The sequence below is a fragment of the Phocoena sinus genome, chromosome 11, assembly GCF_008692025.1.
Source record: "Phocoena sinus isolate mPhoSin1 chromosome 11, mPhoSin1.pri, whole genome shotgun sequence".
NCBI classification, from domain to species: domain Eukaryota; kingdom Metazoa; phylum Chordata; class Mammalia; order Artiodactyla; family Phocoenidae; genus Phocoena; species Phocoena sinus.
This window is the reverse complement of record NC_045773.1, coordinates 4,209,267-4,231,940: the sequence shown is the minus strand read 5'-3', so window position 1 is coordinate 4,231,940 and position 22,674 is coordinate 4,209,267. Positions and strand designations below refer to the sequence as shown.

Below are 22,674 nucleotides of genomic sequence, written 5' to 3'. Positions count from 1 at the left end.
AATGGAGAGGTGAACATTCTTTGGACATCCCTGTACACACTACCTGGTGTTTTTCAAGTTAAATAACTCCCTGACATCAGGGGAAAGGGCTCCCTGCTCTGTCTTCTTAAGAAGAGTTGATCTCTGTGAAGAGGACAGACACTATGCCCAAACACTTGACCAAACATTTCAGGTGATCTGCTCCTCTCAAGGCCATAATCTTGACCCATGAGTTTATATAAAATTTACCATAACACTCAGAGGACAGAACCTATTTCCTTAGCAATGGTCAGATACCCTCCAAAGCTCAGCAGTGGTGGGAGCCCTGGGTTTTTCTGATCTTGGTTTCAGTGGGCCCTGGTTTCCTGGGATTTGAGGTGAAGGCTAGGCAACTTCAGACTGAAGCTAAGCTAGAGAATGGACATACAACAGATACATTCCAGCCCAGAATGACCTTGGGGAAAAAAACTAAAACGTAAGCAGAATTCCGGGGCATGGAGAAGATGGCATCTGGGCAAATGATCTAGACATTCCCTTGATTCTTTGTAATAAAAGTTTCCCGGACCAGTTCCCTTCTCTAAGACTAGTTTATTTCAAGATGCTTTCATATGAAACCACCAACTGTTTTCTTAGAAATATCTCCCAAATGGGATGAGTAAAAGTTAAATATCGTATTTTCCCAGAGATTAAACTAGAGGAGTATTAGCCTTAAACGTTATTGCCTCATGTGTTATTCTTGTAAACTGCCTGGCAATGCACCTGTAAAAGGTTTGGATTTGGCAGCTAGCACAAAAGCCCCCTTTACCATAGAAGAAGATAGGTAAGATGGCCCTGAGACGTGTCACAGCAGCTCCTGAAGCAGCAACGGACAGACGTAACACATGTGCTTTTCCATGTACTGAGACAACTGTGATCCTAAGAAACATTTCCTAAGAACGCAAGCAAGCATACCACCTCCAAATGGCACAGGCTTTTGAGAAATGCACCTCATCTGAAGAGCAGGTGTATTACAGTTGGTATAAGCTTCTCAATATTCTACCCTCTCCATCCTTTTTTCCCCTAAACATTTTTTTTATTGTGGTAAAATACACATAAAATTTACCACTTTAATCATCTTGAAGTGTTTAATTCAGAAGCATTTAGTAAATTCACGTGTTATGCAACCATCACTACTATTAAATTCTAGAACATTTTCATCATCCCCAAAATAAACCCCTACCTTTTACCTATCACTCCCTTCCCCCTTCCCTTAGTTTCTGGCAACCACTAACCTACTTTCTCTCTCCACAGATTTGCTTATTCTAGACATTTCTTATAAATGGAATCATACACTATGTGGCCTTTTGTGACTGGCTTCTTTCACTGAGCATGACGTTTCAAGGTGGATCCATATTGTAGCATGTATCAGTACTTCATCCCTTTTTTCTTTTTTTATCGTGGTAAAATACGTAGAACATAAAATTTACCATCTTAACTATTTTTAAGTGTACAGTTCAGTGGTATTAAACATTTATAATGTTGTGCAACCATCACCACCATTTATCTCCATAGCTCTTTCATCTTATAAAATTGAAACTCTGGACCCATTAAACTATAACCCACCCCCCATGCCCCTAATGCCTTAGCCCCTGGAAACCAACATTCTACTTTCTGTCAGCCTTTTGCTTTTACACCTGATCCTTCATGCTAACCTGAATGTCCCGAGCCCGTTCATAGGACTGATACGCAATTTTCTCTTCCATGCTGGCCAATTCCTGCTTCAAGTTCAAGATTTCATTCTGGTGGAGCTCTGTTAGGTCATTTAGTTGTTCTTCTAATCGTTCACATCTAAGAAGGGGGAAAAGTTAAATTTTTTATGCATTCTGTATTTTTCTTGGTATTATTCACATCCAATCCCCAAAATCCATTCTGCAAAGGAAGAAAATAAAAGCACAAAGAAATTAAGTGAGTGGCCTAAGGTAACAGGGCATGCTAGTGGGTACAGCTCTTAGTGCCTGGAATGGACAGCTTGTCACAAGGCCATTATCATAGCAGCAACATGGCTCTTCCACATCTCTCAACACACGGTATTTGTAGTGAGGCCAGCAGCCCTGATTAGCTTTAAGCATACCCATTATAAAGGAGGCAGTTCTTATTCTGCTCTGAGCAGTACATGGGAGAGGCAAAAACTACAGCAACATTAAGCAGGTCTTATCAGAAGATAAACAGCACATAAATGGAAACTGACCTTCTGGCAATCACCAGTAGCTTATTCCAACACCCGGCAGGTCACTCACCTGTATGTTCAGTATTCAGAGCCCATCATCACTATAGCCAAGCACAGTGTCTGTGACAGTGTCAACAGATATTTACTGAGAGCCTTCTGTGTGCCCGGTATGTTCAAAGTGCTGCGGACACTGTGGTAATAAGCAAGACAGAACGCCTGCCCTCAGTTTACGTTCTGCAGTCGGGGTGGAAGGCAAGAAAACCAAGATGACCGCAGGCATGGATAAGTAAACCAGGAAAGACCAGTATGGGCATATGGCAGAGTGCCCAGCGGCTGACGAAGCTGGAATGGTCAGGGAAGGCCTCTTCCCCATTCAATGCTCTAAACAATGAGACCTGAAACCTGAGTGATGACATGAATAAGCCCCGTGAAGCTCTGAGGGGAAGAGTATCTTAGAGCAGAAGGAATTGCAAGTATAAAGGTCTCAAGATGGGAATTAGCTTGGCAGGTTTTAGGGACAGGAAGTAGGGACAGTGTGGCTGCAGGTGAGTAAAAAACTGAGAATGCAGGGAGATAAGGTTACTCGGGAGGAAGGATCATTTTGTTCATCTTGCACCTCTAGCATTTAGTACCACATATGAAAAGGTTTATTCTACATAAAGATGGGACCTGGGCAGGGCATCTAAGGACCAGTAGGATTGGAACAGTTTTAAAGGACGAGATCAGAAATTCCGGGTGGAAAAAGAACACAGGTAAAGGACAGGAGGTGGAAATGTATAGGCTAACTGGAACAGTAGACCTAAGTTGGAGAAAAAAAAGGAAATCTGCCCGTAAAAGGTAGATAGGGGAGTGGGGATTCTGGAATAGACAGTACAAGGGCCCAAAGCACACTGCTGGATGGGGGTGGAGTGCGGTGTGGTGACATGATGAACACGGTGTTTTAAGAAACTGGGTTGTCTGCTAGTGGTGAAGCTTGGGGCAGGTTGCGGGTGGAGTTCAAGGAACCAAAAAAGGAGCTAAGTAGGTAGGAGAAAGGTTGACGACTACATACTAAGAAGCCTAGAAAGGAAAGAATAAAAACAGGTCTAGCTTAGGGCTACTAGAATGGAAGTGTCTCAGTCAGACAGAGGGCTCATCCAAACAGGAGAATATACACAGTTGGGGTTCCACATCCTGCAGGTTCCACCAACCTCGGAATGAAAATATTTAGAAAAAAAAAAATTCCACCAAGTTCCAAAATGCAAAACTTGAGTTTGCTGTGCGCCAGCAAATATTTACATAGCATTTCCATTGTATTAGGTATTATATGTACTCTAGAGGTGATTTAAAGTATGTGGGAGGATGTGCACAGGTTATATAAGGGACTTGAGCATCTGCAGATTTTGGTATCCGTGGGGGTGGAGTAGGGGGAATGTGTGTCCCGGAACCAATGCCCCGCAGATGCTACCGCTGAGTGCTGCCCAGGCAAGCACGCACCTAACACTAGTATGTGAGTCTCAGCAGACTTTGTATTAAAAAAATAAAAATGTCAGAACAAACTCAAACATTTAAAATGACCCTCCCTTTTCCTCTTGTTTTTAACCACATGTATAGTACACAAACTTTTAAGGAATACATGCAAGTTCTCTGTTCAAGGTAATTTTTATGTGGTGGCATCACCAACATTCTCCCTTCTAATAATTGTATAATGAATAATTATATTCATTTATACCCTAAACTCCATTCCTTCTCTATGAAACAAGGATTTTAAAAAAAAGGTGCAGCTGACCCTTTTTACTATGTTACTGAATCCTATTTAGTTCTCCTGTGTCCTTGATAAGAATCTTTGTGCTGCTTTCTTTCCCACTGAAACTGTCACTAAAGTGACTGAACAATTGATCAGAAAGGTTTCCACTTTTTGTCCGTAACTAGGGCGGATTCTCTGTGACTCTGCCTTTTCACTTTATCTGTGACCCTGGGCATGCTCAGATGCCACCTCTGGAGTTGATTTTCCACCAAATTTTAAGTTCAACAAATGCCACAAGATTATGTTAATATATTGCCTTTTTATGATTGTCCTATTAAGCTCATTGTTTGTGGTGTTTTCAGTGTTCGATGATTTCGTTATTCTTTCTCCTCACCACAGAGGGGCGAGACACTTTTTAAAAGTGGTGCTCCATTGTGTCAGTCCCTTGGGATTTAAGGGAAGGGCTGGGCCTGGCAGCAAAGAACTGTCCTAAGCTAAGGACTGATGTGGGGTGGCAGGGAGGGGAGCCTGGTGGTAGTGGCAACCAGCCTGCATGCTGATGAAAGCAGACCCAGATGACATCTTTGGCATGTGTTCCATAGGCTACCACCTCAACCCCTTAGCCCACAAATTGTATAGTCTTTCAGGCCTTTCAGGAATGTTGGAGAATCTTATTTGATATTAAACATGGCTCACAAATACCATTAGAACAAATTAAAAAGTAATAGCAGCAGCTACCATTTATTCAGTGCCTCCTATGTAAATTAACTTCCACAACCCCAAGAAGGGAGTAGGTATTATCTTCACTTTACAGATGAGGAAGCTGTAGCTCAGAGAGGTAAAGAGACTTGCCCAAGGGCACACAGAAATTAAGCAGGGGAGCAAAGATTTGAATCCAGGTTGGTTTGACTTTAAACCCAAAGTTCTTAACCTCTGTGCTATGATGCCACTTTGAAACAATTCAAGAAGCCCAGATAAACTAATTCCCTTCATAAGTAAGAAATGTGAGTCAGGTCTAAAGCTGATCCAAATCACATAGCCACAAAGGGGCCTGGACAGTACTACACTGATGTGATGGTTTGAAGCTCTATGTCAAGGTGGAGTCAATGGGAGGAGGAGTGTAAAAAAAAGATTATGGACCTAGAATAAGAAAGAAGATAATACAAGTGTCGGTGAGGACGTGGAGATTTCGAACCCTGGTATACTGCTGGTGCAACTGTTCTGGAAAACAAATTTGGCAGCTCCTCAAAGAGCTAAACATAGAGTTACCATATGCTTCAGAAATCCCACTCCAGGCATACACCAAAGAGAAATGAAGACTTATTTCCACTCAAAATTTGTACACAAATGTTCATAGGAGCATTATTTATAATGGCCCCAAAGTGGAAACAACTATCAACTGGCGAGTGGATATATAAAGTGTGGTCTATTCATACAATGCAGTATCATTTGGAAAGAAAAAGAAACGAAGTAATGACACATGCTACAATATGGATGAGCCTTGAAAATACTATGTTAAGTGAGGCATGCCAGTAAGAAAGACCTGAGAAATGTATGATTCCATGTATATGAAATATTCAAAATAGGCAAGTCTATAGAGATAGAAAGATTAATGGTTGCCAAGGGCTGGGGCAGGACTGAGAAGATTGGAGACTGATGAAAATGTCCTAAATAGATTATGGTGATGGTTGCATGTATCTATGAATATCCTAAAACAATTGATTTGCGTATCTCAATAAAGCTGTTAAGAAAAATTATGGATGCCTGTAGTTTACTTTGAAATGCATCAAAAAAATACAACAGATAAAGGATGGACAGATGGAAAGATATACAATAAGACAATATTGTAAAATGTAGAATCTAAGAGGTGGGTGTATGGATGTTCACTGTACAATTTTTTTCAAGTCTGCAGTGTGTTTGAAAATTTTATAATAAACATTGGGAAAAAATGATTATAGGTGTTATAGCCAGGAGCACTTGGGTTTGATTCCTGGTTCTACCTCTCAAAGTTGCATAGCAAGTTCCTTCATCTATAAACTGAGAGTAATAATCTCTACCTTGGTACATGCAATTTGAGTACACAGGAGGTGTTTAAAAAATGTCTCTCTCCTTTCCATCTTCACAGTCTACTAAGAACACACTGGCCCTTTCGAAAATGTTTCTACTGCATAATGAAGAAGGCATCGCGTGAGTACGTGCTCCCTGAAAGGAATTCATGGGCAATTTGAAAACCTTTTTAGCTAACCAAATATTTCCTGTGGTGACTGACTCATGGCCTTAGTCTCATCTTAGGCTCATCGGCAGTCCACATCACTGTGCTAACTACAAAATAAATCCAATATCTCACACCCTGTTTTACATGTCTCTAAGATGATCACTATTTCACATACCTCCCCCTTCCCCTTTAGAGTTGTTAAAATCAGTAGGTTACAAAGAGAAATACACCACAAACAGCTAAAGTATTGTTTGAAAGATAAAAATAAGTTCACTGACTATAAAGAATCTTAAATTCTGGGGATGAGAAAAAGCCTACTTAAATCTCTTTCCATCAAGGAACTATTTCTACAACATCCCTGACAAGCAATCTCTCTGTGAACACCTCTAGTGGCAGGGTATGGTTTTTCCTAAGGCAGTTGTTTTCACTGCTAGATAGATACAGCTATCCATCTAAAACTGAACTAAAACCTAGCGACTCATAACTCTCACCTCAAGCCCCCTCTCTCATCTACATTACCTGTGATACCTGCATTCAGCAATAGGAGATAGTTCCCTATGGATTTCCACACAACTAATCCCCTAAAGTCCTGACCGCACACGCATCTGTCAGTATCTTTTTTTTTTTTTTTTTTGCGGTACGCGGGCCTCTCACTGTTGTGGCCTCTCCTGTTGCGGAGCACAGGCTCCGGTCGCGCAGGCTCAGCGGCCATGGCTCACGGGCCCAACCGCTCCGCAGCACGTGGGATCCTCCCAGACCAGGGCACGAACCCACGTCCCCTGCATCGGCAGGCGGACTCTCAACTACTGCGCCACCAGAGAAGCCCTGTCAGTATCATTTTTGAACTCAGGCTGCTGACTGGATTCTTTCAACTCATCTCTCTTGCCTTATGTTATTTGTAAAGATAAGCCTGTCTTCTATTCCACTTGTCTTCATCCTGGGTGAAGACACAAAAGCCAGGAGTTAAGGGCAAGGCCACTCAGAGCTTAGAGTTTTGCTGCTAGAGAGTATCTCAGCTCCTAAGCCTGGTAATTGTCCTTGCTAGGGTGATATACATTTTGTTGTATATCATAAAAGGTCAGGTGAGAAGAAGAAAGAATAAGTCAGCCTATTTTGTAATTTTTGCCTAGGGCTCAGGAATTTCATACATAAACCTCTAATTGAAAAGCAAAATTGCATTTGCATTTGTGTTTTATTTATCCTCATGCTCTTGTGAGCACCCATCAATTTAAGGGGACAGGAATAAAGTGAACAGAAACTTGCCAGGTGGCAAGTGACAGGCAGATTAGGGTATAAGAAATGTTTTTGCTCCCAAACTTTTAACACTTTAACATTCCTTTGAAATGCAACCCTTGAATCCTATATTCTCTTCCAGAATTTTAGATCCAAATTGATGTAGACATTAAGAATTTTCAATACATATAATTTTAAGTCCCCACTTAATTAGATTTACCAACACGCCTTTTATTGATTTCTTTACACCAATGGTGTGAGTTCATGTTTTTTCTTCTTGAAATATATCCTGTAGTATTTCTTTCAGCAAGGTTTTATAAGAGGTAATTTTTATCTACATGAGTCTGAAAGTGTCTTGATTTTATCCTCTTCCTTGAATAAGGAATCAGGTGGACAGAGCAGCCTAGATGTAGTTATTCTTCCCTAGCACTTGGAAGGTATCATTCTGTTGTTCTCTGCGCAGTATAGTGTCTCATTTATTTCGTCTGTTCACAGTGGGTTTCTTTCATCAACTAGATTTCCTTGTGACATTTGGCAGCTTCTGTTGAGAGTATTTATGGAGTTCCCCTCCCGCATGTATCTCTTTCAGGTTCCTTTTTGGGCTGTTTCATTGGCTTTGGGTTGTGACAAAACACGTTTTGGATACTTACACCTATGAAACAGCTAAGATGATTTATTAAATAACACCTGAGGCTGCCCCTCAGATTTTTTAACCCATTTTGTGAAAGGAGAAATTCTATAATTATTTAACGCTATGCATGAGTATGTAATACTATACATAAATAATGGAGTTACTTGCACAAGTCCTCAGCACTTGTTCTTCTAACTCTTGAAGCTTATAAACCAATGTTTGTCATATAATGGTCATTAACATGTCACAGATTCTGGAAACCATTTTAGGACCCGAATTTTGTTTCAACTCCACAGTATATCTAAAGGCTCTCCACCTTCACTGCTTCTGCTTTGCACCTTCTTTTGACTTAGGGATGTTTTTATGCTGTGTTATGCAGTTTGTACCAGCCGATGTATCAGCTCATCCAGGTTTTGGACTCAAATCCTGGCTCTGCGACACACTGGTGTGAGTGACCCTGTTCATCTGTTAAGAAGAAATCTATCTACTCCAAAGGGCAACTGTGTGGATTACATAGGAGGTAGATGCCTGGCAAAAAAGGCTACAACCCCTAGGTGAGGTGGTTCAAAGGCACCGCTTGTCGACTGCCATGTGATCCCAAGTACTACTATATGGCTCCACTGTTCACGGCTTCCTGCTTCTGACTTTTTCCTCTAATCCTTCATTTCTTCAACTATCTCCACATTCTCAATTTCATATATTCTGGAATTTTCATTGTTTCCAGTATATTCGTGTTGTTTTTTCTATGACATCACACAAATGGGTTTACTGGGCACACATTCTGTCCGTCTCAACTCTGGGCACAAGCCTCTTCTTACTTCCTCACCAGCAGGGCCAGCACAAGCATACAAATGGCTCCTGCCATTATCTGGCTCAAGTCTGCCAGATAATTCAACTAGTTCCATTCACTGGCCTGTTCCAAGCTGTCCTTTAAATTGATAAAAACCTCCTATCTACCTTCCTTTCATGGCATGTGTTTTGTATGTGTGTGAGGGAAAGTCTCTTAAATAAATTTTAGCTGATCTTTGCAAATCTTCAGAAAGAGTTGAGTAGAAAGTGCTAATCCCTACCATGGATTACCATACCCTTGTAGAAAATGAAGTCTTTCAGAAGTTGAACAATTTACTCACAGTTACGTGGGAATTAACAGCAAGATCTCCTCAAGCTGAGTCTTCCTAAATGGGAAAAACTCCAATGGGGTAATTATCGCTCCCAAAGATAGCACTTTATTAGCAAATAGTTAAATAGCAAAGTAGCATTTCGGTAAGTAAAATGAGCTCCATTTTCCCACAGATGAAACACAAACAAGTTAGGAGACTTGCTGAGGTGACACAAAGCTGCAGAACTCAGGGGTGAAGCAAAACCCACAAAGGGTCCAGATGAAACAGCCCCATTAATTCATCCACTAATGACTACCAGCATTTACTTCCCTCTTCAAGTCATAAGAAGTACCTGGAGAATGATGGCTTTCTGAAAGAACAGAAAAGTTGAAGCTGTTATTGTGTAGCTGTAACCCTATTACACTCACACAAACAGTTGTGTTTGCGTTACCATAGTAAGCACCTCCACTCTGCAGGAAACATCAGGGAGGAGACTGAGAAAGCCATAAAATTTGAGGCTTTTGCAAAACATGATGAACAAAGAGGTTGGCAAGATGCCCCTGGTGTCCTGCAATGCAGTCTTCTGGGTTGCCTCAGTACCCTGAAAAAACTGTACTGGCTTGTCATTATTAAAACACTTTCCCTAATTTTTTCACCTGGGTCACGGAAGTTTGTTCCTCAGCTTTTTTCACAACCTCACGACCTGCAAACTGAAAGCACAAACCTGACCATGCTTAGCAATTTCCAATCAAACATTTTTTCAGTGTTATCAGCCTGAGTGGCTTATGTAATCCACGTGTGAAATTACGGTCTGCAAACAGGCTAACACAAAGAGCCCAGTGAAAATGATGTGGTGTTATTTGGGGTGGAGGAGTGTGTGTGGTGGATGAATTTGGGGTTCAATCTAACCTACTTAATCACTGTAAGCATCAAAACATCAGCACCAAAGATGACAATAACAACGACAGCTACCCGGTGTCTGCCTTGGAGGAACTCAAATTCAGGAAGACATTTCTCCATTAATCCTCACCTCCTTCCTCTCTGGGACATACTTCAAATTATAATTGAGAAATGGGAGACTGAGAAAAATGCTGCAACCTTCCCCTGTTAGTGAGGTGCAGGGAGGGTCTGAACTGCTTGGTTCAAGCTACCTGTTTTTTGCGGTACACGGGTCTCTCACTGTTGTGGCCTCTCCCATTGCGGAGTGCAGGCCCCGGACGCGCAGGCTGAGCGGCCATGGTTCACGGGCCCAGCCGCTCCGCGGCATGTGGGATCTTCCCGGACCGGGGCACGAACCCGTGTCCCCTGCATCGGCAGGCGGACTCTCAACCACTGCGCCACCAGGGAAGCCCAGGGCTACCTGTTTTTTAGATTTGTTTTACTGTTGTCTTTTAACATCCCCCCCCCATTAGTCAAACGCAAAATCTGAATAACAAAAGGAAGAAAACACTTCCCACCAACTTCCTACTCCTCCTGTTTTTAATATTCTAAACTCCTTTGCTCACTTTACTTTCTAGTGTTTACTTCCTGTCTAAATTCTAAAATGGAGAAGCCAGATACCTAGGCAATTCATAGAAAGAACACCTCCATTCTCTCATTAAATATTAACACCAAACCAGCAAAGGGAAGAAAGGGAAAGTATGTTGCATAACAGCCTTTCATATGTGATTTTTTAAAATCAAGAACTCCCTGTAAGGGATTTTAACCCCTTCATAAGACACTAGTTAAAACTCTCTGGACATGAAGGGGGGGTGTTCTTGATCCTACTAGTGTATGATTTTGACTGGCACGTGCTTTTCATGTCATTCCGTCTGGAACAAAAAGTAGCATGAGATTAATATTCTCATTTTGAGACTTTCTACTTAAAGGTCCTTCCTCAATCATTACAACTCAAAGGGAACATAGACAGCCCAATATGATTTGAGCTTAACTATCAGTAAACAGAAAGCTTGAACACTGTGAGATCTTTTTTAAAAAAGGAGGTTATATTATATTTGGGCAGGTGAAATTCTTCCCCCAGAAGCAAAACCTGCTCTGTCTACAAAGTATTAAAACACATCCAGATTTTGTTGTAGGTTTACAATTCATAAGTGAATATGGGTCTTAGAAGGTGAAAATTCCAAATGGTCTTAGAAATTGATCCAATTTCATCCACTGGATTAGTCAACACAGTAGTCATCTTCCTAGATCAAAGATAGGGTCAAATTCCTGACAAATGAGAAATTTTGGTGAGTGCACAGGTTGGGAATGCTTCACTTAATGCACCTCTGTTTGGGTGTGGCTCAAAAGTTTGCAGCCACCTCTGAGAGCCAGTGGTGCTTCCCTAGTTGGGCAATAGGTCACTAGGACAGGATGGCTGAAGAATCCTGTACAACAGGTATTGAGAGAAACCGGAAGCACTAGGTCCCAGGGCTGACTGACACCAACAGGCAACTATGAAAGCAGTCTACTGTATTATTATTTCCCAAGTGCATACCGGAGACCTGAGGTAGTTTCTGCCAGTGTTTGACCAGAATGGACAGACATAGCTGGGGCAGGAGATTATGACATGAAATGGGAGCTTGAATACACTCCTGGCTGAACTGGGGAAAGAAAGTGAATTTTCCCTCCTTACCTTTTGTTACCGTATTTGTGTTGAAGCCCAAAAAGAGTCTAGGAAACACTGAACTAGCTAGCCTTCAGTTGAAAAGGAAAAAGCACAGAATCAGTCCCCAATTAACAATCAGTCCCCCAAACTTTCAGGAGAGGCAGGGCATTATCTTAAAGTCAAAAAGCAGCAGATGCCTAAAGCATATAGGGAATAAATAAAGGCTATAGGGGTTTTCTGGGCAATTTGCAGACTTGGTAATGACAGCTTTCTAATATCCTGCCACTTCTCAGACCACATCAGGTGCTTCCACAAACATTATCTCATGTAATAATCTCAACAACCCTGTAAAATAGATACCATTACCCTGTTTTTACAGTGGAAACTGAGACTCGGGTGAGTTACATAAGTTCACACTGCTAATTAGTATCAGAACCGGCAGGAAAATTCAGGCTTGTCCAACCTTAATTAATTAATGAAGTAATTAATTTATTTGCTCTCCTTCTCTTCCCCTGTTCCTCCTTCCTCCCTCCCATTCTCCCTCCATTACCTCTTCAGTGGCTAAACTGGGAAGAGCCCATCTGTATGAAAGATCTCTTCGATGGAAGGTCTTACCCTTCTTATGAAGCATCTATTATGAGCTCCTCTCAGCTGGGCTTTTTTTCCTCTTATAAATGAAGAACTAATTTGAGCCAATATTTTCAGTTTCCATTTCAAACGTATGGCCAAACTTAGTCTACATATCCTCTGGAGAGTCTCAGATCAACTTACAGTTGACAAACAGGTCTAACACACGGAATACGGGGCTAACATAGCTATATCTGACCATGTCTCTGTCTTATGCCCAGTGGTAGTAAAAGTTCATACTTAAACAACAATTTCTTTAGTTAGAACTCCAATGGCCTGTGCCTAACTGGGTGAGCCTAGTTACTGAGTGTTCTACTGCATGTGATGACTGCTCATGGTGACTGCCTCCTTCTGTATTTTTGCTCTTATGACTCAGTGCAATTTAAAATATCCCTGGGCTTAATACAGTCTCAGAAGCCGATTTCCAAAGAACACTAATCCCCTTAAAATAGAAGCTTTCAAATGGCATTACTGTTCATCAACACCAGGAGTGTTTTCAGCCTGCCTAGCATGACACTGCTCTCTATACAGGCAGTAGCTGAGTAAAATTCCGGGCCAGATTCCCTAAGGGGAAAACTACAAAAGGAACCTGTAAAACTGTTGAACTGTTTTCCTAGTTCTCTCCTATTTTCAATGCATTTTGCCACAGCTGAACTTCTTCCTACTGTAGCTCAATACAGGATACCCACTTTGGGAACAGACTAATCCTCCAGCTTTTAGCAGCAAGTTAAATATATGTTAAACCATTTTACTGTGTGACCTGGCAAAAGTCACTTTATCTCTCTGGGGCTCAGTGTACTCATCTGTAGAATGAGATTAAACTAGATATCTAAGGGCCCCTTCTATCTCTGAAGTACTAAAGTGAACCCAGTTGCCACTAACAAATCTGTAATAATGCTCTAATGGGATGAAGAGATTAGCTGGATAAGGAGAATCTGAAGTCAGCACAGATCCCATCACTAAAAAAAAAAAGACTAATTCTTGTCTCCTACCTTCCCAAATTCATGATCCCACTTATATCTAAGAGTCCAACACAAAGCTCAAAGACTAAGTACCTAGTTACTGTCCCAAGGTTGAGATGGAGTTCAGATCCGAGCTCAGCTACAATGACTTCCTGGGCTAAGTGCATGTGGGTGCTGAAGAAACACTCTTCCGTCATGGCGCAATCACGTGGGTGCTGAGAGGTTTCTGAATTCTTCTGATTATTCCAAAGTAGATGGTCTTGGGCAAAACTCTTTACCCTGGTGCTACTCACTGGGGTAGAGACCAATGGGAAGCACATTAATTGAGTGACAGTGTTGAGAAGGGCCTCTGAAAAGGGGGAAATCAGGATGGGGGTGGAGGTTTACTTAAATAGGGGTCCCCTATTACTTACCTACACCTGAGAAAACTAGTGTAGATACTAGCTTGAGAAAACTTTCTAGAACTTGTGCATTCACAGAATTTTACAGAATATGTTAAAACAGGGACAACTTTTAGGAAAATATAGAATGTGACCTGGAAAAGGCCTAATACCTCTTGCTAATAAAGTCAATGCTTCTTAGAGCTAGACTATAGGTTAGTTTTTCAATCATACAGATGTCAGGTTTGAGTTTGGGAAAAAAACTTGTTCCGGTATGAAAAGAACACAGGCTTTGGAGTCAGATAAAACTGGGTTTGATTCCTGGCTTTACCACTAACAGAGTAACCTTTGGCAAAACTTAAAAACCTCACTGGGCCTCAATTTCCTCATCTGTAAGATGGGGTAATACAATGCACCTGCAGGGACATTGTGAGGATTAGCAAATATACATGAAGCATCCAGCACTATGCACATCATAGAAGTTTAGTGAGAGAAGCTGCCAGAGGTAGAGTCCTCCTCCTCCTCCTCATTTAGTACTGTGCATGGCCTCCCTCCTGTCAACTCAGATATTAGTAAAATAAACTACAGCAGAGAAAATAAGCAGAAATGCATCTAGAGCAGCCATGTACGCGTTAACTGGTTTCTTGGTCACAGAAGAGTCCCTTAAGTCCATCCCTCCCTACTTCCTTCCTAGACAAAAAGCCAAGCCTGTAACAGAGTAGAAATAGGAATTAGCAAAGAGAGGCTGCTGCAGGCAGCTCACTAAGAGTGTGGAGAATATGTGGAAAGGAGAAAGAACAAACTAAAAAAGGCAGACGACAGAAGTTTAAAAAGCAAGCTGCCTAGGACCATTTATTGCAGAGGCATGTAAGCTGACACCCTCACTGAGCTGAGAGTATAGCTCTAAGAACACTACTGTTTTGTTTTGTTTTTTTAACAGTACTGTTTTAAGCTATTTCCAATCATGTTAGGCTCAATGTAACTACTCTGTTAAAAGAAGGTAGAGAAATTCTGCAAAAACATTTAAAATGTTAAAAGTATTGGTGCTTAAAAGAATAAACTACAATCTGTGGGGAAAATCTCACTTATGTAGAACAGTTCAAAGACCAACAAAATTAGATAAATATATTTACCGTGTAAAGACATATGGAACGGAGGAGAAATCCCTTACTGCTCTATACATGGAAATACTGGTGCGACGAAATAGTTGAGTAAAACAGTTGTGACTTTTCCACTGCTTTCTTGGGAAAAAAAAGATTCAAGACTCTGTTTTAAGGAAAGACCATTTTCAAGCTGCAGTGATTTGACAGTCAGATTACACATTACATTATGTATCCCTCTCGCCCCCTGTTTTTGAAAATTTACAAGTTTCCTTTATTCTCTCTTCATTCCATAAAACAAGTCATTCACTTACTACCAAGAACCCAAAATGCAATGAAAGAAATGCACTTCTCCTTAACGTCAGACGTGGCTTGGACATGATTCTTTTAATGAGGTAATAATGAGGACCTAAACTTCTGTCCTGTCTGTGAATTATTTTAAATGGATACAAAGGAGGCCTTGGGAGACTCGTTTTTCCTCCCTGATTTTCTCACGCTGGCCTACACCTGACTTGAAGACGTAACAAACTCTATATGAGTTTTAAGCTCTGTAAGAATTTAAAAACTGGAATGTTTTGCTATCTTTTCGAAATAAAGGGGTCAAAGCAACTGACCGTGGAACGCCCAGGTCTCCATGTTCAGAGGGGTGGATTTTAATTGCAGCAGTAGCAGCTGCTACCTAACATCAATCAAGCACTTACCGGGCCAGGCACTGAGCTATGTGCTTTATTATTTCATTGAAATGGCACAATAATCTTATGAAGGACTATTATTATTTCTATGTTAGAGATGAGAAAATCAAGACTTAGAGAAGTTAAGAATCTTGCCCAGTTTTCAAGATTAGTAAGTGGCAGAACTAGAATTTGAACCCGGGAGTTAGGTTTAATGTAGTACAAAGGACCAGGTGTTTTATTTTAAGAGTCCATCTGAGTATTAGATTGCTCGCTGCTTTAGAAATTGTCTTCTGAGTATATTAAAGAATATACAAAACAATGAAATAAGAATAGTCATATACTTGCTTTTAGAACTTCATTTCTCTCTCCCACACTTCTCTGTTCTTCTCCCTTAAGTCTTAAGTCAGAACCGAAGGACAGAAGAGTGAAGACAAGAGGTAGGACTGAGTGATTAGCATTTTCTCCATCTGAAAACAGCTTGCTGAGGTAGCTCCTTTCAGAGCTAATTGATACACACGAACAATTTATTTCAGGCCCTGAAATTATCTCATAAAAGTAAACTTAAAAAAAAATCACTTTTATTATATATTTTTTTACAGGAGGTAAAGGGACCTTAAGAGACTGTCTGTTCAATCCTTGACATTATAGTAAAAGTACTGAGGATTCCCTGTAGATCGTAACTGGGACAAAACCACAATCCAGGCCTTTCAGGGCCTAACCTGTGGCTGTTAACAGGCTGTGTGGCTCCTGTAATATTGGCCCTTAATCTGTACCAGTGAGGTGGCCTGGCTCTGGCTGACAAAGTTTGGATCTGAATGAGTACTCCACGTGGATATTATTTCTATCTGCACGTGATGGAAGCAAGGGGAAGGGACACACATTTGGAGAAAAGCTTAGAGTGGTCTAATGTGAATACAGTTTGTAATGTGAAACACAAAAAAGAGACCAGCTTCTACCTTTAGCAGATTATGACTCAAAGCACTTAGTCCTTTGCGAATTCTCTAACTATTGTAGAACGATTTCATGGTTAAGTCCACTCTCATTCAAACATTTGCCAATTCATAAAAGTAACAGACAGGCTTATCTGGATTTATTTCCAGTCTAATCTTTCTATACCAATTGCCCAGATAAGTGTGTTTAAAGTCAAATATCTACAAGGTTCATTACATTTTGGCTGGGCTATATCTCTGATTTCTACAGAGTTCAGAGGGCTATAGATCTTTTAAATTCAATGTATTATAACTATAGGCTGCAATTGTTTGTGGTTCTGTGATTATAAATAAGTAGGTGGAATGCCTTAGAAAGCTTGGGCTTCATTTGAAATTTGAAGACTAGAGGGCTACAGTAATCATTACCCCCTGACTGAAACACTCCACTCGTGTGTGATCTTGGGAGTCATTTAACTCTGCTTGCCTCTCTTTTGCTCTCTATGATAAGAACTCATGCAAACATCACGTAACGTATCTAAAGTGCTGTGAATACTCCAGAGAAAGACACTGTACCAAGACCTTTTAAAGCTACTCCCCAGTATCCAAAGGGAGGTGAACCTAAACATAAATAATTGAGGATTTTAATTCCACGTAACTTACCTATATCGCTCCTCCTGTAAGGCCTGCATTATTAATGAGTAGTCCCTCTGATAATGTTCCTTGAGGGTCTCAAAGGATTCCTCTAGTCTGGCCTGGGTCTCCCGGATCTCCTGGATCTCATGTAGTAGTGCATCACATCCTGAGCTCTGCATGTCCAGGGTGTTTGTTTTGGAGCTGGATGCTCCTACAGCAATGCCTCCAGCGGTGCTGTTGGCTCCCACTGAGCCTGACGTGGCACTAGAACAATCTTCCTCACTACCATATTTGGGGCTGGACTGAAAGTTCGAAATTACTCCCAAAGCCTTTCCCGCATCATCCACTTGCCCTTCCTCTAAAGAGTCCTTCAGGTTAGGGATATTGTCTGCACTGCCAAACTTATTCCGAATTAGTGAAGCGATCTCTCTGGGCTTAGAGACCACGGCCCCCTGCTGCTGAATGGGTTGCCTGGGAGAAGCTGGAGAGTCCACCTTTAACACTGTCCACTACACCTTCACTGAAGCCGGTCACCTTTGCTCCCACATCCTTCAGACCCTGGTGCATGTCCCTGAAGACGTCCTTTGGCTGCCGGGGGGATCCCATTCTGCTCCACCTCTCGGAGCTTCCTATGGTATTGCTCAAGCTTCTTTTGTAGTTGGAGGATGGTCCTGGGCAGATTTCTGGTTCTTCTTCTCAAAACCTGCTTGATACGAGCGGCCTGCTGCTTGTCCGCACTGTTGGCAAGCTTCAGGTACTCGGCAACGTTGTCGTCCCGGGCTGTTTGTGCGATCTTGATTTGTTCTGTGAGCTTCAGGATCTTCTGCCTGCAAGTGAGCAATAGCAGCCTTTGTGCGCTGAGGGGTCTGGTGTTCCATCCACAGCGTCTGTGTGGAGGCTGCCGTCAGTGCTGGAGGCCACCGCACTGGAAGTCTGGGGGAGGCTGCTTACTTCCAACCGCTCGATCTAGCATAAAAGCAAGAGCAGGCTGTTAGAAGGAGCCCAAAAGGAGTAGCTCTCCAGAATCAACGGGCCCAAATGTATTGAAATTTTACTTACTCAGACACAGATAGCTGACCTAAATTCCTCCTGTCCTGTACAAGCCCCATCTCCCTCTTGGATACTGTCCTCATACAAGTACCCTTTGCTTTAAGCATGAGTTCTATTTAAGTCTTTTGCTTTAAGCAAAAAGACTTACACAAGATGTAAACTGGGGGTATTCTTCCTTTGCTAGAGGATTTATTACAGTATTTCTTCAAATAATAAACCTCTCCTAGTGGGTTTAAAGCATGAATTAATTCACAAACGTTCAACACACATATTTTTGTTTAGAAGCATATCTACGTACAACAAAGTACATCTATATTTCAATTTAATTATATGAATATCATCTTAGTATTCAGACATCACTGTATTCCAATTCATGCTTTCAGATTACGGTCATCTGAAAATGTTGGCGAGAAAAGGTAATTTAAGTGGCTAGATATAAAAATCCAATTGTTATCACAGTGTCTTTTTATCAAATCATGTCAAGGTTGATGCAATCATTCTCTCTGTTCTATTAGGGGCACTTAATGGGTAGCTGCAGACAGGCGAAGGAGGGAATGGGAGGGTACTGCTGAAAGGGCAAGGACAAACGTGGTATGCTCTTGAGAGTTAAAATCCCAAATCACAAGTAAATGTGATAAACTTAGGCAAGATAACACAGACAGTCAGGGACACAGACAGTAAGAGGTTAGTAATTAACAAGTCAATGACTAAGTTCAGACCTTCTGAAGCTCAAATTTTGTGAGTTCTATCTAGCAAAAGATTTTTATTAGGCAAGGGACTCCAAAACACATACAATGACTATCCTCTGGTATGCATGAGTGATCATTCAAGGAAGTTGAAGAAAAAGACAAATTGTTCAGATTTGAAAACTTACACTATGATGCTTCAAAGCCATTAGCCAAAGCTAAGGGGAGGTCATGTTTCTCTAACTCAGGAGAAAGAAGTCCTTCAAGAAGGCGCCCCTGGGTGTGGCTTGTGGTGGTGAATTAGGGAAGGGCCCATGGAAAGAGGCTTTAGAAACTTACTCTCTATTGAGTAGTAACCGAAATAAATAATAAAATAACAATTGCTGGGAAACAAAAATTCCCAGTAGGAGTGACAGTGTACAAGTTTACCATCCCGGAGACTAAGGGCACACTCTTTTCCTTGGTTCCCATCTCTAATCTGTCACCAGTAAACAATCTGCTAGGAAGAACTATATGTAGGTTACTCTCATATTTTAAAAAGTTGAATTAATTCTATAATGACAATAATAAAACAAATCTGAAATATTCATGAAATGCTGATAATTAACTTGTCAGTCTAGAGATGCATTCTCCCTTTTTTCATCTTGGCTGTATCTCCTCAGTTTTACTGTCTGAGCATGGACTATGCCGATCTCTAAAACAGATTTAGTTCGTTACTGGATTCAATGTATTACTACTAATGTGAACAGAAACAATATTATTTTCCTTCTAGATGAACAAATGTGAAATACTGTACATTTAAATAAAAGCAAAAGAATAATTTAAAACTGAAATGAATAACAAAAATGACATTAGGCTCCACTAATAAAAAGAATATGCAGAATAGTTAGGGACTAGCACAGTAACTGTTTTGTGTCACTTCTCCATCTGTCCTGTTCATCTTTAGGTGTGTGCTAATAAGCAGTGAGAGGGCCAGAGGGATGAGCCAGAGTTCCAGATAAACCAAGTCGCCAAGACTTGCAAGAGAAGCTCCTGGAAACCCACTCTCTTCAGTTCCTTCGGTTCACTCTCTTAAGCTGTACAGAGTTCCCATTGTGTGATTTTCTTTCTGAATGGAATTTCAGATCCCATAACTATAGTATGTAATATGACCCTGATTGTGTACTTATGTTTAATAGCTCAAAATCTACCACAGTATAAAAGGAGAGCAATATGAAACGTCTCTGGGCTTCCCTGGTGGCGCAGTGGTTGAGAGTCCGCCTGCCGATGCAGGGGACACGGGTTCGTGCCCCGGTCCGGGAAGATCCCACATGATGCGGAGCGGCTGGGCCCATGAGCCATGGCCGCTAAGCCTGCGCGTCCAGAGCCTGTGTTCCGCAATGGGAGAGGCCACAGCAGTGAGAGGCCCGCATACCGCAAAAAAAAAAAAAAAAAATATGAAACGTCTCTAGATCTAAGACTACAAGCTTATGCATGGTCTAGTTTTCTCAGGTTCTTTCTTATTATTTGAATATCAACTTATATGCATTCTTGTTGTCTAAAGAAGTGTAGACATGGAAATCAAGTTTAACTGTTACTCTGGAAGGACAGAAATTGATCATACTGCTCAAAAGATGGCTTTGGAACTAGAATCAAGGTTTGTTGTTGTTTTCTAAATTATTATTTATTTATCAAAAAATAGTTGATTTACAATGTTGTGTTAATTTCTGCTGTACAGCAAAATGGTTCAGTTACACATATATAATACATTCTTTTTTTTATTATATTTTTTTCCATTATGGTCTATCACAGAATACTGAATATAGTTCCCTGTGCCATATAGTAGGACCTTGTTGTTAGAATCAAGGTTTGATTACATCTCTAAAATTGAAAAAACCTGAATAAAGTTTCAATATAATTATTTACAAATCATCAGTTTAGATGTGTCTTTATTTCCCTGCACAGTAACTACAGAAATAAACCAGACTGTCTTTACTCCGACTTCTGTCCTACCTGGCTGTTCGGAGCCCCACTATGTCCTTCCAGTGTGTGACTCCCACTTACAATCATCAATATGGCTGCAAGAGCACAGCTGACAGAATCCACTGTCCTCGGCCTTGAGAAAGAAAGCTAACCCACAGCTTCAGCAGGAGGGTAGTTTACACTTGAAACCATGAATCACTGGATTACTCAGTAACTCCTCCCAATCCTGGCAGGCACTGTTCTTAAAAAGGAAGGCGAGAGAGAGCAGGAAATCAGGAGAGGAGAGGAGGGGAGGGGAGGGGAGAGAAAGAGGAGGAAAGAGAAAGATATATTGAACTACAGAATTATAGGACAGGGGTTGTGCATACTCTCTCGGTATCTTTTGAATTATGAACCAAGTCCTTGGTGGCCTGAATACTTAGCGCTGGAAGGGCCTGACTTAGCTTTGAGTTGTGAACGTACCAAGTGAAAAGTTCTCTTTTCCAATAGTCTTTGCTAGCATACTAGGCTATCCACATAAAACAACATAAAATTAGATTCCTACTTCACTCCAGACAAACAACTATTGCAAATTTGAAATGTGTAATTGCAAATGTGAAAAGCAAATTTGAAACCTTTTAGAAGGCAGTACTGGAAAATAGGAAAGGGTTTTCTTATACAGGAAAAGGCATAGATCAGAAAAACAAGACTATTAAGTCTGGCTACATTTAGTGTAGCAGTGAAGCATGGATTCTGGCATAAACTGCTTGGGTTGGAAACTGGCTTTGCTACTTACTAGCCATGTGACATTGGGCAAGTTATTTAACTAACTCTGTCTATATCCATTTCATCAACTGTAAAATATGGATAATACTCATGCCCATTTTCAGAAGACTGTTGTGAGGAGGGAGTGAATCAATGAACATAAAAACTCTCAAAACAGTACCAGGCACAGTGTAAGCTGTTAGTACTGGCTATTATTTTTGTACCATGTAAGTGGTTCTTTTTGAAAAATTCAAATATTAAAAGATTCCAGAATATACTTCCTTCCAAGATCTTTCACATTTCAGGCATAAACTAGGGGATACGAAGAGCCTGAACCAAAGGAATAATGTAATTCAACATTACATAAAGTAACAATAGTCATCTTTCTTGACAGTTGGTCTTGTGGCTAGGCAGCTGGTTGCCTAATCTTCCAGTTCTCACAATAACCCTACAAAGTAGACACTGTTATCACTAATTTACAAGTGAACTGACTGTGAGGTGCCTCCTACTACCTTATCACTTGGCAATTTGACAACAGCAGCAGCAATATCACCTTCACAACAGGGTTTCCTATGACCATACCCCCCGAAGGGCTTTCAAATCTAATCATACCCACTAAATAGCAAGCAGCAGCCCACTTATTGCTGAGGATAGAATTAATTTGTATAGAAAAAGCTAGGACCAAGAGTCAGTCAGTTAAACATATTTTGACTACTTATTATAAGTTAGGCAATATGCTACAAGGCTAGAGATATGGTCAGAAGCCACAATTAATATCTAACTGTTGCTATAACAAGCAGACTATACTGCTTTGTTTGTACTTTGTCTCTTACTATTGAGAATTCATTGTTGAAATTATCTATTCACTGATCTGAATTAACTGACCAGAAAACAGCCCAAGAGAAAATTTTCAACAGCTATTACCTCAAAACACTGATTAATCAAGGACAGAACTGGAGCCATCTACGGCAGAGTTTTGATAAAGCTTTATAACGGCTTTCAATTTTCATTTGCAAATATATTTAAGATCTGTCGACTTTCTCTAAGTGGATTAAAGTGTTAGAACACGGCAGGACCCAGCTCTGAGAACAGTGGAAACGGCAACACGGTGGAAAGGGCACTTTCAAGAGTAAGAGGACCTGGGTTCAAACCTGACTCTGTCACCTCACAGCTGTGTGTCTCTGGGCCATCTACTAGTTCTCTTTGAGCCTAAGTTTTCTCTTCTATACAATGGGGCTATCATTTTCTCA

At 40.9% G+C, this 22,674-nt stretch overlaps 1 protein-coding gene across 1 annotated transcript in view; it reads right to left on the bottom strand.

The window, feature by feature from the left end:
- The window catches only part of TMCC1 (transmembrane and coiled-coil domain family 1), a 164,218-nt gene that overhangs the window by 4,743 nt on the left and 136,801 nt on the right, over positions 1-22,674 (bottom strand). Inside the window, 6 exon segments of the mRNA XM_032648123.1 lie at positions 1,671-1,806; positions 17,010-17,434; positions 17,436-17,579; positions 17,581-17,808; positions 17,810-17,845; positions 17,847-17,948. Of these exon segments, the coding sequence (XP_032504014.1) occupies positions 1,671-1,806; positions 17,010-17,434; positions 17,436-17,579; positions 17,581-17,808; positions 17,810-17,845; positions 17,847-17,948 (1,071 nt within the window).